Source organism: Danio rerio, chromosome 3, assembly GCF_052040795.2.
Source record: "Danio rerio strain M-AB ecotype USA chromosome 3, GRCz13ab, whole genome shotgun sequence".
NCBI lineage: Eukaryota > Metazoa > Chordata > Actinopteri > Cypriniformes > Danionidae > Danio > Danio rerio.
The window spans coordinates 25,602,770-25,619,323 of record NC_141023.1 but is presented as its reverse complement, the minus strand read 5'-3'; the positions used below and the strand labels follow the sequence as shown (position 1 = coordinate 25,619,323).

General features: G+C 36.4%; 1 protein-coding gene across 5 annotated transcripts; it reads left to right on the top strand.

Moving 5' to 3' along the window:
* The first annotated feature begins 2,067 nt into the window (after window positions 1-2,067).
* rabep2 (rabaptin, RAB GTPase binding effector protein 2) lies at window positions 2,068-16,553 on the top strand. Of its 5 annotated transcripts, none has more exons than NM_001080625.2 (13): window positions 2,068-2,201; window positions 2,800-2,961; window positions 5,448-5,536; window positions 6,352-6,720; window positions 7,533-7,628; window positions 8,896-8,994; window positions 9,114-9,233; window positions 9,324-9,402; window positions 9,897-9,908; window positions 10,045-10,100; window positions 13,430-13,528; window positions 13,611-13,727; window positions 15,029-15,901. In NM_001080625.2, the coding sequence occupies exons 1-13, from the start codon at window positions 2,147-2,149 to the stop codon at window positions 15,125-15,127; spliced, it is 1,452 nt and encodes a 483-aa protein (NP_001074094.2). In that variant the 5' UTR covers window positions 2,068-2,146; the 3' UTR covers window positions 15,128-15,901. The 5 variants fall into 5 exon arrangements, 1 of the variants encoding a protein (NP_001074094.2); XR_015480074.1 differs by lacking the exon at window positions 9,897-9,908 and adding an exon at window positions 16,076-16,553 and having other exon boundaries at window positions 2,129-2,201; window positions 9,324-9,415; window positions 15,029-15,923; XR_015480073.1 differs by lacking the exon at window positions 9,897-9,908 and adding an exon at window positions 16,093-16,553 and having other exon boundaries at window positions 2,129-2,201; window positions 9,324-9,415; window positions 15,029-15,938.
* The last annotated feature ends 1 nt before the right edge of the window (window position 16,554 follows it).

Below are 16,554 nucleotides of genomic sequence, written 5' to 3'. Positions count from 1 at the left end.
TTGAAATATGATATTGTAGTTGACCACCCCTTTAAATGCAGATAGATGCCATTTTTATATACCATACTTTTCTTGGCCAATTGGAACAATTTTTTCTTTAAATAACCAGTCTATTTTAAACAACTACACAGAAAACAAAACAATGTCAAATCATCTGAAATCTTTAGACATTTTTGCACAAGACAAATACTGAAGAAATATATCACTTAAGTACAGTTTGGAAGCAGAATTACTCAAACTAAAAGCTATTTGCTTAACAAATGAAAAATGGAGATAGCTTAAAATTTGATTTTTAAAACTGAAGAGTTCCAAATAATGTTTTCCCTATAGTTTTACATTTTAGAAAGCTATATATAATATAGCTTATTAATTTGGGAATTGTACCGTGTGTGCGTGTGTGCGTGTGTGTGTGTTCATATTCATTCTGTAAACATGTTTGTGTTTCGGGTTAAATCCAATATTAAAATGACATTTTTCATGAAAAAGAGAATATGGTAAACTATTGATTTGATTAAATCTGAACGTTTATCTTTTTCCTCTAAAAATATTGAATCACATAATGCTTTTATATTAAGCATAAATAGAGTGTGGAACTGGCAAGCCACACTGCGTTGTGAAATGGAACTATTCTTGAGAGTCGGTTCTTTTGTAATGAACTGACCAAACCGGTTCACCTTGTATGACGTGAAATGTTTGGACTGAATTGCATCTTGTATAATCGAACAAGTCCTCCTTCATTTATAAAGAAGTGATCACTAATGTAGTTAAAATGTAAATGTAATAGTCAAATACAGAGGTAGCCATTTTTACTTAATCAGACAAAAAATGGTTCTGCATAAGAGTATACAGTATGTGCAGTGCTCAGTATATGAGTACACCCCTCACAAATCTCTTATTTAAATTCATATTTTTATGAAGCTATACAATATTATATTTGTGCATTTACATTAGATTAGTCAGTACTGAAGCCAAATCTGGAGTTTATCTAACAAAATAGTTAACAATAACAGTCCAACAATTAGTAGCCCAAATTCATGTTATAGAAAAAAATATTTAAACAAATAACAGAGCAAAAATCAAGAGAAACAAAAAATTTTATATTGTTGACATTTTATAGTATGTAAAACAAAAATTTTCTTTATTTTGCTTTGTATTATCTTTCCATATCTAAATGTGTTCTGTGACATTATTTTATTAAATATATTTGTTTAATAAATTTGTTTTGTTCAAATGCACCAAAATATAAGGCCTACAGTATATTCACTGAGAAATGGATACAAATATTCATTTTCAATATGGGGTGTATTTAATAGTATGAAATGGCTTTCTCTTATCTATTTCTTAAATATTAATATTTAAAAAGTATAATATACATATACATTTGATCACAAATATAATGGTGCAAACTATTGTGAATGCATAATCGCACCAATCATTATTAAGAAAAAATCATTCAGCAGTCTGACAGTTCGACAGCACCGATAGACATTTAAAGTGTTCACAAAACACAATAAAATAGGTGTTTATATCTGCATGTAGCTTAAAAAAAAAGAAACATTAATAATTTGTATAGTTTCACCCAAAGTAACCTCTAAAGTAGTCACTAAATAAATATCCCTCCAAAACATATCCATTTTATTAATAAACTAGATGTAATTTAAATACATTAATACATTTGATTCACTCAAGCATGTATTACCAAACAACATTCCCAACAATTTTAGTCGCAGTGTTTTGAAGAACAACTGCATCAAAACCATATAGCCTAGTTGTCAAATACAAATGTTTGGGATCGCATGTATCGCCCACATCCTCTCTGGGACTGTAGCAAAATCATGTCAGCTGCCTCTCTAGGCAGCATCACGAGCGCCTACACGAACAGCTCAGAGCTGCGCGCTCACTCTACTCTAGTGCCCTCGCTAGTGTTTGAGACACGTTGAGTGCCTGTGTGTGAGAGAGAGACTCTAGGGAGGATGGTTAGGTAACATCCGCAGGACTGAACCGGGGAAAGTTGTTTCCTGAACTCTTGGCGCAGTTTGCTGAAGGCCGGCCCTGCTGCACTGCACACAGGAAAAGGAAGACGGATGCGGGCGAAGGGAAGAATAACGAAACCAAAGGGAAATATCGAGACAAATGACGTGAAGCCATGGAAGTGTCGGACACGACAACAGCAGCCGCGTCGCGCAGTGACGAGCGTGACGGTATGAACAACCGCTACATTATTACAGTCTGTCTGTGTGTGAAGTGTCGATGTAAACACATTTTGGCGATCATTCCGAGATGTGTTGCGATTATATTAGCTAGGAATGGTCAGTTGAGCTCTGAGGGCAAATGTCTGACCACGTAACGCTGGCTCTTAAAGCGCACGAGCTGCATCATAGCACATATGCATTAATAACAGTTGTGAACGCGGGTTGATTTTGGGTCACTCTTGTATTTTATTAAAGAGCAGCAACAGCTAAATAAATTGATGAAAAAATGGAGGAAAAACAGTTCTGCAGAGGTCAACAGGTGTTTTCGACTATAATCAGAATAAGACACTTGACATGGTGTGTGTAGAATTTAAACCTTAAATAGCATTAGACATATTAAACCCTGCTCTTTTATGGTTTATCTGCTTTTGGCAAATTCATCTCGTTAATAGAGCTCCATCATGAGTGTCTCTTATCTGTCACGCACCTGTATTCACACATAATGCAGCTGTTTTGTTTGAATCTTTAAAAATAAAACAGAAGAGGGGAGAGGGTGTTTAGCAGAGTTTGTAAAGTCCTCTCTCTGTGGGAATGTGTCTTCAAACAGAAGCTGGATCAGACCTGCAGGCTGAGCTAATCGAGTGCAGAGCTCAGCTGGAGCATTGGCAGGGCGTGGCGAGGATCTGCGAACTAAGCAAACAGGAGGAGCTGCAGGACCTGCAAAAACAGTGTGACCAGGAGATTCAGTCCTTACAGGAGGCTCTGCGAGGTAATGAGTTGCCTAATGTGCTGCTAAAGCACACATCTGAGGGTTGTTTTATATATATATATATATATATATATATATATATATATATATATATATATATATATATATATATATATATATATATATCAATTCTACAGAAGGGGTGCAACAGGTAGGGTATACAATGTTCACAATATTCATTGTAAATGAAGAATATTAGCACACTAAATTAGCATAATTGGTTAAGGTAGCTAAAATGAGAACCACAAGGCATTTAACAAGAGGGTATCAACCATAATTGTGCAATACAACATTTTACATAACAAACCCATCAAAGCATCAGTAACACCAATAAATAAACACCACACAGCACTCCAAACATAAGCTACTGTCAATACCACCCCAGCTAAATATCAAGTCATCGTCATTCGATATTTCATGTACAAACAGGATAATAGTTCTGCTCTCAAACCCCAGTCACAAACACAATACAAGTGCCAGGAGAAACCAAACACACTCAAACCCCTGGCGAACAAAATACATACTGTTACGGAATAGACCATGCAACAATATAACACTGCTGCTGGCACGCTTGCTTGCTTCCAGACGTGCGATACAGCATTGGGAAAGTCAACAGCGGCCACCAAAACTTTGGTCCGGGGAAGCCCCAGCACCACTAATTATTCCTCCCAGTCATTCGCTCACGCACAACAACATCATGCCCACGTCCCGGCAAGGTAGCCTTGGCAAGAGACTCGGCAGTACCTGCCATCAAACACAAAATCCCCCCATGACCAAGAAAATAGATCCCTTTAAAGACTTTGGCTCATTGCAAATTAAAGGTGTTGATCTCCTTGAAACGTCATAGAAGCAGATGACATCAGTACGCCCTGTCCTGATTTGGGAGGCACAGCTTACAGTCACCATCTAGACTCATAGACGTCTTAGAATACTTTTCAAATAGACCAAAATATATGAGTTTTGATTTTCAAAAAAAAAGGTAATCTTTTCTAAGGTAAGGCAAGAGGTCATCTCCTTTGTCCACTGAGATACACCAAGACTGTCCTTCTTTTTTCCAAAAACACGTAATGACATATTTAGCTTCCAGCAAACATAAAACTAACCACAGTGTTAAAGTTCAGATGACAAATATGCAGCACACACAAGCTGGGATCAAGAGGAATATCAATGATTCAAGATCTGAAGATTGTTGCATGGTTAAGTGGTCAGAAATTTCAGTCTTATTTTAAAGCAACAATTAAGCTAACATAAAACAGGTTCATGTGATTCTAAATCATTATTCTGTTATATAATCTATGTAATGTAAGAAGATAAACTTTTAATAACTTTTTACACATTTCTTGTCATTATGAAATGTTGATCTGAGAGTACAGAAACACTTTAGACAGCATTTTAAGAGGAGGAATGATGATAATGTTCATGGATAATCATTTCTAATGTGAAGCGCTGGAAATTTACAAAAAGTCTTAATTTAACGCAGCCTTTGTTTAATATTCTAATGACTTTTGGCATTAAAAAAACAGTAATTATGACCCCCACAATGTATTTTTGGCCATTACCTTGATATTCCTGTGTGACATAAGGCTGCTTTTGTAGTTCATTGTCGCATATCACAATATCAGATTTTTACCAATATTATGCAGCCCTACATTGAAAGTTGTTTCACATGTTTTTCACTTAAAATAATACATACATTTCAGCTGCAGGGCCAGATGGCTGTCATCTATATTGGAATATCTCCACATGTCTATGTGTTTATGTACTTGTTGGCTTTCCTGATCTCACGCTGTCCTACTTTAAGGACAGTCTGGAAGTTTTTTTTTTTTTTTCCAATGTGTCTTATTTACTATTTCCTATGCCACCTCTCGTCTGACCTGTCTTCCCCAGAAATGTGTGATGTTTGTGTATGGTCGGAGGGGTCCTATTTCGCTGCATGTAAAAGTGTATGTGGCAAATGAAGGCTTTTTTCGTCATCATCATTATTAATTTAAGTACAGAGCTTTTTGACGTGGCATCAGAAAGTACTTGTGATAAGACTCATTTCTGTATGAGATTCAAGGCTGTTCATTTAAACTCCCTGCATTCAGATTCTGAAAGTCTCCATTTCTGCACGCAGCACTTGCTTTTCACAATCCATTTAACAACCGGAGTCATGTAACTGAAACAGTGAAGCATGGCGCCAGCAATACCAAGGTCACGAGTTCAATTCAGAGGTAGTGCATGAACTGATAAAATGTATGCCCTGAATGTTAGTTAAATCACTTTTAATGAAAGCATCTGCCGAATGCATCCTGCAAATTAAAATCTGACTCTGCATTGTTTAATAAGCTGTTACATTTAGAAGTGTAAGGCGGTTTTGAATCTGTTGCAGTTTCCATTAGTCAGCTTCAGTGTCATGAAGTTAAACATTACCCAAAGAACTGGATGCAGCAGGATATGAGTTTCAATTCCTTTATATTTAGTTTCTCTGTTTTTGCCCATTTCAGAAACAGCTGCTCAGTATGAAGCCAGAATATCTGCTCTGCAGTCAGAGAGAGCGCAGTGGAGGAGAGCTGCTCTGCCCCATGACACTAAGGTTTGTGTCTTTTCATTTCATTTTCCTTCAGCTCAGTCCTTTTATTCGTCAGGGGTCACCACAGCGGAATGATCCACCAACTTATCCAGCATGTGTTTTACACAGCAAATGCCCTTCCAGCTGCAACCTAGTGCTGGGAAACATCCATAAACACTCATTCACACACATACACTATCGCCAATTTACTTTATTCAATTCACCTATACTGCATGTCTTTGGACTGTGGGGGAAACCAAAGCAGCCGTAGGAAACCCACACAAACACAGAAAGAAAATGCATGTTCCACACAGAAATGCCAACTGACCCAGCTAATGCTCGAACCAGCTGCAAGGCAACAGCCCTACCCACTACGCCACTGCGCCACCCTCATTTGAGGCAGATCCTAACTATTTAACTTACTTTAGTGAATACCTAATTCTGTGTTTGGTGTGAACCCAGAATAAAAGCACAAACCCTCTGTCTGAATTACAGATTTTAGAAGGCACATGGTACAAATTTAGCACTGAAAAGGCCTGGAATTTTTTGAGGCCGGTTGTATTGCAGATGCATTTATTGGAGTTTACCTTTCAGACTCTAAACTTATTGTAGTAAAGTATTTAAATGAATCATGCAATTTCAGGTTTTGCTGTAATACATTTAATTTAATTTTTAATTTTTAAAATAGCATTTTTCCTAAAATAACTGAAATAATTTAACACCATACCTGTTGATTACGATCTATTGGATTTTGGTCTAATTGCTAATTTGCCCATATTTAGTAAATCTGCCTATTAGTGTTTTTATTAATCTTTGTTTACTTCTCATTGTGCATCTAGGGAATTTTTAAAAAAGGCAAGGTGGAAGGAACATCTCCCCCCAATGATGGAGCACTGGGAGATTCCTCTCCCCTGCGGGGTGTGGATCACGAGGGCTCAGGGTCAGACTCCGATCCTCTGGAGCTGCTGGCAGAGACTTCAGACACAGAGACCACTGGCCTCATGATGGACTACTTTCCCCAGCACTGCGACTCTGCCTCTCTGTCATCTTTCTCTCTTGATACGCCCTCTCTGCCCCGACATCCACCCCCTCAGGATGACACTGCCTCCCTGCTGTCCACTGGAACACTGGTGCCAGAAGCGATCTACCTGCCGCCACCGGGACACAGGCTGGTCACACATGCTGACTGGGACAAACTGCAAGCACAAGTCAGTATACCAGTAGTCTTTCGTTTAGGTTTCCCACTGCCATGAAAACTGTATCAGGAACTGTAAAATTGTGGTGTCCAGGAGTTGAATCCAACAAAGTCATGGAAATTACCAAAATGCTAAAAAGTAATGTATTAATTTTCTAATTAGGATTGGATCTAAAATCATTGATCAGATAGAAATAACTCTTCATAAGTGCTGCCTTTCTCAAGTAATTGGTGTGGTAGATTTTTAGCTTATTTGCTAAACATTGCATTAGAAATCATTGACATAATGACTAACGCATGACGTCAAAGAGTACGTTTACATGGACACCAGTAATCCAATTTTAATACGATTAAGACAATACTCTGATTAAGAGTTGACCATGTAAACAGCAATTTACATGGTAGAAATGCAGATGTTTTTTCCCGTACGGCGTGCGGTATATAACATTCCATTACAACTAAACTCTTCCAGCAGTTCATACGAGCATCCAATATCTCGTTTGTCACAGGGACATGCATTAAATGTTTCTGAATGAAAGTGAAAGTGCCAAACTGCAGTTAAAGTCGACAAATTAAAAACGAAACATCTGAAATTACATAAAACTCCAGAGGAAATGTGGGTAGTGTGGTGACACAATGAAGTTAATCGAATTATGTGTTATAACATGAAAAACGGGATCATGAAAGGAACATTCAAAAAGCAACTCATAGTAACGCCTTAATCATATTATTGCCTTATTCAGATTTAGGCAAATATTGAGATTACTGATGTCCATGTAAACGTAGTCACTGTCTCTTGTTGAATCTCGTCCTGCACATTTGTAGCTTGCAGAGCTTCAAGACGAGGTGACGGAGCTTCAAAAACAGAAAGCTGAACTAGAGAGAGAACTGGAAGTGCAAAGCACAGAGACACAAAAACAGGTACTGAAACTCTTACTACTTGTCTTTCACAAGATGAATTTTCCAAAGAACATTTATTAATTTATTGGTATTGGTGCGATTGTTTTTAAAGTCATTGAATAATTTATTATTTCTTTGCTAAACTAATTCTAATTTCTGTCTACTTATTCATTCTAAACAGTTCATTGGTAGTTTTTAACAGAATAAAATGTCTTCTGCAGTGTTCCCACACTTCCTAAAAGCACTTGTATTTCAGATACATGAATTCAAGGCCTGAAAAGTACTTAAGAAAAAACATAGGTCGTTGAAAGTGCTTGAAATGAAAGTTTATTGTGTTATTTCAACAATTGTACCATGCTGCTTTCAAAAATTAAATGAAAATACTAAGAAATTCTTAATTTAAAAATCTTAAATTTAAATACAAGAACTATGAATAATTTCATGAAATTGTGGAATCCGTTTATACAAATGGAATTAGTTGTATAATGTGGAAAACAACCGAATTTGACAAACTTTGAATGAATAAATTGAAACAACTGCTTTACATTAATAAAATGGTTTAAAGGACACCTATTTTACCCTTTTACAACATGTTTGATAAGCCTTTGGTGTCTCCACAATGAGTCTGTAAAGTTTAAGCTGTCTGAATATATTGTTGCTGTTTTTGTAGCCTGTGGCTTTAAATGCAAATGAGCTGCTCCTCTGCTCCACCACATGCGTGTCTGCTTTTCCTGCTTTACACCAGATAAACAGCAGTCAGTGATAGAGAATTAAATAAAGCTGAAATACTGCTCATTAGTCAAAAATACCAAGCAAGTTTATTTTAAAATCCTATTTTAACGTCAGGAAATTTAAAAATGAGACTTATTGTGTTGCCATCACTCTAATATGACAGTGCATGCACTATACGTACACACATTTCTGTCCAAACAGCTTACAAAAGTCAATTTTCATCATAGGTACCCTTTGAAACACAAAAGACTAATTTAAAATGTTTTTAAATATACAGTCAAGCCCGAAATTATTCATACCCCTGGCAGATTCAGACTTAAATTTACTTTTATTCAACCAGCAAGGTTTTTTTTTTTGACTGGAAATGACTACACAGGCTTCTCCCAAAACATAAAATGATACACAAAAGGCATAACTATGAAAAAAAATAGATAATAAAAGTTAATAAATAAATATAATAGTTTTACTAGAACCTTGACATAGCATGTCTGCAGAGGATTTCTTTCTAAATAAACACTTGTATATTAATATATCTGCGTGTTCTTGTCTATGGCAGTTGTCAGTGCTTCAGTCTCAGGTGCAAACTTCTGAAGCCCTCCTTCAAGATCTACAGAAATCTTTTAGCATGTCACAAAATGCTGTTCAGTGCAGATTGGTGAGTAGCATGTGACTGAACCAATCAGAAGCTAGCATTAGCAGGATTTCCGAGCTACTACCCTGATGAGATCACACGCTCTTTATGAAACTTTTTCTTTGTGCATTTTCTCCACTCAGGCAGAGCTGTCTTACTCGCAGAAGAGAGTCTGTAATGAACTCTCCAAGCTGAAGGGAGAAGACGGTGACGTGGATGAAAAAACCGAGAACAGCCTGCCACCCCCCAGTCCAACACTAGAGGTAAACGAGTGTGTGAGTGTACGTGGATTTGTTGAAAGGTGTGGAGGAACTGAATGGTGTGTGTTTTTCTATTAATGTGTATCTCTATAGGCAGCTCACTGTGAAGAGAGGCTTCGTATTGAAATAGTCAACCTACAGGAACAGCTGGAGACGCGCACAGAGGAGAGCGGTCTGTCTATATTGTTACATATTTATTTACATATATTTTTATACTAAATGTTTTACAGTGCGTATAAACTATACACATGGGAACATAATTAATCCCACTGGTGCTTGAGCCACAGAAAACTTTTTTATTTTATTTTGCTTTTCATCATTGCTCAAGCACAGTATTAATTCATCCTCAAGTGGTTCCAAACCTTTCAGGTTCCTTTTTTCTGCTGAACACAAAAGAAGATATTTTAAAGAATGTTGGAAACTGGAAGCCACTGACTTCCTTTAGTAGGACAAATGGTAATATAGAATCAATAGCTGCTGGTTTTCAACCTTCTTCAAAATATTTTCTTTTGTGGGAGAGTAAAGTTGTTGTTTTTTGTGTTTGGATAAACTGCTGTATCTCTTTAAAGTTGTTTCTGTTTGTTTAAGATTTTGATGGTTTAGTGTACTTTAAAAATGTGATCTTCTTTTCTTTTCTTTTTTGTTTTGTCACATCTGATCCTCCAGAAATTCTAGAAGGTAAGTCAAAGTTACTTTGTTTTCTGTCTCTAGTGTCGAAATCTTAACTGATATTTAAGACTAGATGTAACACATTGAAACTGTGTGTCCTGTGTCAGTTTATGATTTGTGAGTTTGTGAATTCTTTCCTGCTCAGTCAAGCTTGCCAGTCTGAAAGTAGAGACAGACCGCATACAGATCCGGAAGGAAAAGGTATGCACGCCTTATATTTTTAAGTCTTGAGTATACTTAAATATAGTGCATTTGACCATAATTTCAATATTTGCACAATTTGTATAAATTGTATGCTCACAGATGTTTACAGTTCACATGAAGCTAGCATACAGCATTTTCTATAATATCAGATCTAGGTCAGTGGGAAGAATGTAGGTGGACTTGTCTCCCTGTTAAAGTACAGATAGGTTTACCCTACAACAGCAGTGTAGATTAGATTCCATGGGTTATGGGTTTCAAACTCAGTTGCTAGAGGGCCACACCTCTGCACAGTTTAGCTTTAACCCTATTTGTCCTTCAATAAAATGAGTCCTTCAGGCTTGATTGAAATCTGCTGATAAAGCCGCGGTCATACTGCACTTTTCGGCCCCATAGACTTCCATTCATACGCATACAAATTTGACAGACTGAAAACGGAAGTTCATGTGACAAATTTTGCATGTCGCTGCGTTGCAAAATTCAAGATTGGTGTACTCTGACCTGTGAAATCGCGTCAAGTGACTGTGTGAGACCAATCGAAGATCAAAACATGACCTCTCTGTACCGAAATTTTAAATATGGACCAATCATCTAGTTTTATCCCACCCATTTCGCAGCACTATATGACAGAGTTTTATATGCTCAAATTCTAGTGTGACCGCAGCATAAATCTGTTGAAGGAGGGTTGAAACTGAACTCTGCAAGGCTGCAGCCCTCCAGGAACTGAATTTGAGACCCCTGGCTTATGGAGTTTCAGTATTAATTTATTTTATTCATTGTCTATTCCAGAAAATCAGGGAGTTTTCCATTTATTTGTCACAGAATGTGAGGGATTTTTGTTTGTAATTTTAAACAGAATATGCAATTTTCGCCAGTTGAGGTGCATATTCACAACAAAAAGGCATATTTTGATTATGCAGTGACAGAGTGGAATCGTGGGAGTTGTGGTCTTATTTGGCACTTTTATGGCACGTCTGCAGAAGTCATGTTAATGGATGAGCTAAAGTATTCAAAACCTATTAGCATGGTGGTATGAAACAGAATAAGGCTGAAAGCCATCAACGTAAAATGAGACCACTGAAGCAACTGCTGAAGAGAGACGAGTGTGACATGAAAACAGTGGAGCTTTCATTATGCCCTAGAAATTATCAACCTTTTTCTTTTTCCATTGATCCCAGTCCTACAGAAGTGCCAAGCTTTAATAGGAAAATGATCAAACTGGGTCATTGTTACACAGTCAGCAAAAGAAACCGGTGACAGAGCAGCAAACTACTGGCTCAATGGCTGTTTTAAAGATAGATGCAGTTGTATATTAAATATTAAACACTTTTTTCATTCGTAATAAAGGAATTAAGTACACAAACACCAGCGGTCCGTTCTTCGCACCTCGCTTAAATGATATAACATGATTTGGATCTTGATCTTGGATCTGTTTATCTTGATAACTGATCTCTGGCTAATTTGGTTCTTCAAACAAGTTTGTGAATCAGATTAAAATGTCTGGATGAACTGATCTGAGATCGCTGTGTGTGTTGTGAGGGACAGATCTGTTGATCCTCGAAATCATGATCAACAATGCAATGATTGGCTGACAGCACAGCAGCATAATGACATCATCTCATTAATATTCAATTAAAATATGATGCACAATCACTTTTCACGTTTGTTGTGGGCTACAGGCTTTCCACTTTTCTGTGTCTAGAGTATTTAGCAATTTGTTTAGTTTTACATCTAGAGCGGATTTTCTTTATTATTGACCTTATTCTAAAATGCGGAAGTGCGCCTGTTTTCGCGATTGTTTTAGAACTTCCGATTCAGTCGCCTATGGGAGAAATGACTAGAAATAATAAACGGCAGAAAACGGTCAAACTACTTGCTCTACAAACAAATGTTTGCATGAGTATATAGACCAAGTAGAATAATATAATTAGAAAATATCAGTTTGCAACATCAAACAGCGTAATGAGCAGTTGTTAATGTCTAAAAATGAATGTAAATGAATGAGACCAGAAGTCTCGAGCTAAACAGATTCAAATGGCAGCGCCCGCTCGTCGGTGGAGAATAAGGTGAATAGTAGGCTGGACCTATTTAAGTTTTTTTTTTTTATTCTTCATAAGGAATAACTGGCTGTTTAAATTATTTTTGCATCAAAAAAGCATTTTGATATTGGTAAAGGTGTCTGCAACTTTTGCCAAGCAACAAATCACCGGCATATTAGCTGTCAAAACATGTGCACGTCTATTATCATATACAAATTGTACTAAAGCTGGTACCTCAAAATAGTACATGTTTGTGTCTAAAAAGTCCATATTAATAAGTGTTCTCTTTGAACCCTTTGGGGAGAACCACCTCGGGACAGTCTTTGTATTTTTATTTAAGATTGCATAAGTTTTATTTATATTTTTTTAAATAATGCTACCAGACCTAATCTGAGCTATGACAACTCTCGGATGAGTTTTGAAGAATGAAAAGGTCCTGGATCATGTCAAATCATCAATACCAAATCCAGTTAACCGAGAATTCCACGTACGAAGAACAGAACCCTGGACAAAGACACCAACAATAGTTTGCATGTGTTTTTTTAAGCCTGTGTCTGCTCTCAGCAGGCTATCAAATGGATTATACTATGTTTTGTGCATGATGTGTATTGAAATCTCTCTTGCGTTCAGAAATTATATCGCCAACTTTATTTGTCCACATAAGCTCACTGTGTCATGTTGAAGAAGCCCTAACCAAATTAGCTCCTCAAGATGTTTTTGAATATCAAATTTCATTTGCATGCTTTATTGAAAGCAATGGCATTGAAGTTATTTTTATAACGTCTCTGACTCCTCTTACTATAATAAAATGCCAAAAGAATCTCTTTAAAGGGACAGTCCACTATATATTGTCATAATTCACTCGCCCTATACTTACCCTATACTTATTCTTTGACTTTTCTATTTTCTGGTAAACACTAAAGAAGATATTTTGAAGAAAGCTGGACACCTGTAACCATTGACTATCATAGTAGGAGAAACAAATATTACAGTCCATAGTTAAAGGCTTCCAGCTTTCTTCAAAATAGAATCTTTTTGTTCAACTGAACAAAGAAACTCATAAAGGTTTAAATCTACTTAAGGTTGATTAAATAGTGAGTAAATTAAACATTTGGGTGAATTATCCCTTTAATGCCTTTTTAGATTTAGATGCACTCATTAAATTTAACATTTATGTTACAAGTCTATTTGATTTGGTGATAATGCATGTCTGTTTTACATGCTGTTCATCAAATGAAATGCAGTGTGCTAGCTGTAAAAAAGTAGCCATTTGCCTATGTGTCTCTGCAGTTGGAGGCTGAACTGCAGGAGTGTCGAGTGGAGGTGCAGGGTCTGCGTGTTGCGCTTTCTCACCTTCAGAAAGACAACAAAGCTCACCTTCAGGAAAAGGTAAACCTGCGTCTTTTGTGTGCACAGATGAATATTAGTGAATGCGGCTGAACCGCGGTGTACGTCTCTCTGTGTCTTTCAGGCGGTGTTACAGCAGCAGTGTTTAGAGTTACGCAGTCAGGTCATCAGCCTGCGCTCTCAACTAGACACCAGTCAGGCTGTGCAGAAGGATTTCGTGCAGCTGTCTCAGTCACTGCAGGTACTGCACTGATTTAGGATCAGTATGGAGAACATGCTCTTTATCTGTCCTGCGTAAACATTGCAGTCTCTGTTGGCATAATCCATTAGTTGTTGATGGTACAAATAAAACACTGCACCGGATATATGATTTCTTTTCTGATGTTGACATTGGGCACATCTTTGAAGTAAAACATAAGGGGATATTAATGGTAATTGTAACTAAAACAAATAAAAGGGTAATTATTTGAAGGAAAGCAAACAGATGAATTTAAATACAATATAAAAACAGTTTAAACTTAAACTTCAATTAAACAAAAACTAAACTAAATAAAATCTATAGGTAAACATAAAAATCTATATGAAATAGATCAAAATAACCAGTTATTCCCACAGGTTTAAAATATATTTGTGGTCGACGGATTAAAACACACCTTTTACCATGACACATGGTCAACTAGATGAAAGCGGTCAACAAAAGAAGTGATTTTTCACAATATGTTTATTTATTATGGCAGTGTTAATCACTGTTTCTTTTCAATTGGTTGAAAAAAAGACTTTTGAAATAAAAAAGAAATCTACTGTTTTTCTTTTAATCTATTCAGGAAAATCTGCCGCTGACATTTTGTACAGTATTGCATGTTAGATATGATTAAAATATGTTTAAAATGTAATATATCAACATCAAAATGTAAAAATATACAGCAAATCAGACATAAATGACATAAAGGAATAAAAACAGACAATATCTCAACAAATATAATATTTACAAGAATAAAAACTGTGGATTATTTAAATAAGGTAAATGAGTTTATTAATCATTTCTAACGGTGTACAAACTTTCCTGGAGGGCCGGTGTCCTGGAGATTTTAGCTACAACCCTAATCAAACACACCTGAACAAGCTAATCAAGGTCTTACTAGGGATAGTTGAAACACCCAGGGAGGTGTGTTGAGGCAAGTTGGAGTTAAATCCTGCAGGGACACTGGCCCTCCAGGACCGAGGTTGGTGACCCCTGTCCTAGAGGTTATGCGCCATTGGGAGAGTATGTTTGCAACCTTTTGTCTTATTTTATATTTATTCTATTTATTTATTTATTTATTATATTGTTGAGGTTAATTTAACATATTTGTGTATGTATGTATGTACGTATGTATTTATGTATGTATGTATGTATGTATGTATAAATGTGTGGAATTGATGTATTATATGTGTTAATTATTACTATTATTTTTTGTTTGTTTGTTTTGTTTCCACTTGTTATCTGTTAAGTAAAAAAAAGAGAACGATTTCAAAACGTTTTCATTTCTTCTGCATTTTCAGGTGAAGCTGGAGCAGATCCGCCAAGCAGTATCATTGAACCAAGTCAAGCACATTTTAGGGGAGGAAATTGAAGAAGATTTACCCTCAGATGCCACATGAAACCATAAACAAACAGGTGACTTTGTCAAACCAAAGGGAAGAGACTAAGGAGACTAAAGGGCCAAACTAAGGTGGATTGTCAACAAAATAACGCATACAGAATGAACTGAAGCACTAAACGGCCACTTCTGCACTCATCTCTTCTGCACTCACTCTCAGTCATCTCGAGCATTACAGGCTAAACACGACTCTTTATCAATCTGGGCAATTTGGGATTTGCTAATACTTGAATTGTGTGTAAAGCTAATACACTGACCACTGTCTGTACTAGATTTCGTGCTACTGCAAAGTTAGATTTGTCTTGCTGGTCATAAAAGAAAGACTGACGGATGAAATGCCAATCATCAGCACCTGTCACCAGCAAAGTAACCAAAAAACACACACTAGGAACTGAGAATAAGGCAGTGCTAACTGTATATACAAACTACTGCAGATATATCTGCCATCTTTTGTTATAGGAAAAAATACATGTGCCAAAATAAGATTGTTCAGTGATGAGCAATCAAATTTTTATGTTACTATTAAAATATGGCATTAATTCTTTTAGTTAAAATCTTAACATGTTACATGAGATGCAAACTTTTTCTAAAAATATTTTAAGGACCGTTTGTTGACTATTCTAGTGCCCTATTTATTTGTTTTAAAGAGTGCATCTTTTAATTCATACCATTTTTATTCATAACTAGTGTTACAATTGCTCCTAGCTTCTGAGTCAGGATAACTGTAATGATAGCTAGTTATTAATGCTAGCCACCAGCGAGCAATAACCAAGAAATTAAATATATGCGTTAGATCAGTGTTTCTCAACCACGTTCCTGGAGGACCACCAACACTGCATGTTTTAGATGTCTCCTTTGTCTGTCACACCCAATACAGCTCTTTCAGTCTTTAATAAGCTGATGATCTGAATCAGGTGTGTTTGGTTAGAGAGACATGGAAAATGTGCAGAGCTGGTGGTCCTCCAGGAACTTGGTTGAGAAACACTGCTTTAGAGTAAATTCATTATGACTTTGCACAGCATAAGTGCATTTCACATCTACAAATATTTGAGTTTATTGAATCTGTCACTCAAAGTGAAATATTCGTATTGTTCTCAGGCTAAACTGAACTGCTTTCATCACTCTAGACTGAATATTTTTTGTGTAAATTTTACTCTTAGTGTAATACTACCTACTGAACACTGTAATGAGATTTGCATCGAGTTTATGGCCAAAGTCACTTTATCAGAAAGAGGTCTAGTTTCATTTTGATGTATCTGGTGCCTGAGCCAATGAGCAGTGGAAGATCAATTTGGTGATGAAACACTAAATCTATTTGGGGCTAATACATGTTAATGAAGTGCTATGAATGCAGCACCATGTTAGAAACAATTCTGAATGAATTGTGTATGTATAAAACAAATAAACTAAAAGACTGTAACAGACAAG

Coding starts and splice junctions, on each gene's coding strand:
- rabep2 (NM_001080625.2), top strand. CDS start 2,147: ATGGAAGTGTCGGACACGACAACAGCAGCCGCGTCGCGCAGTGACGAG. Junction 8,995..9,113: donor ATGCTGTTCAGTGCAGATTG/GTGAGTAGCATG, acceptor TTCTCCACTCAG/GCAGAGCTGTCTTACTCGCA. Junction 13,529..13,610: donor AAGCTCACCTTCAGGAAAAG/GTAAACCTGCGT, acceptor TGTGTCTTTCAG/GCGGTGTTACAGCAGCAGTG.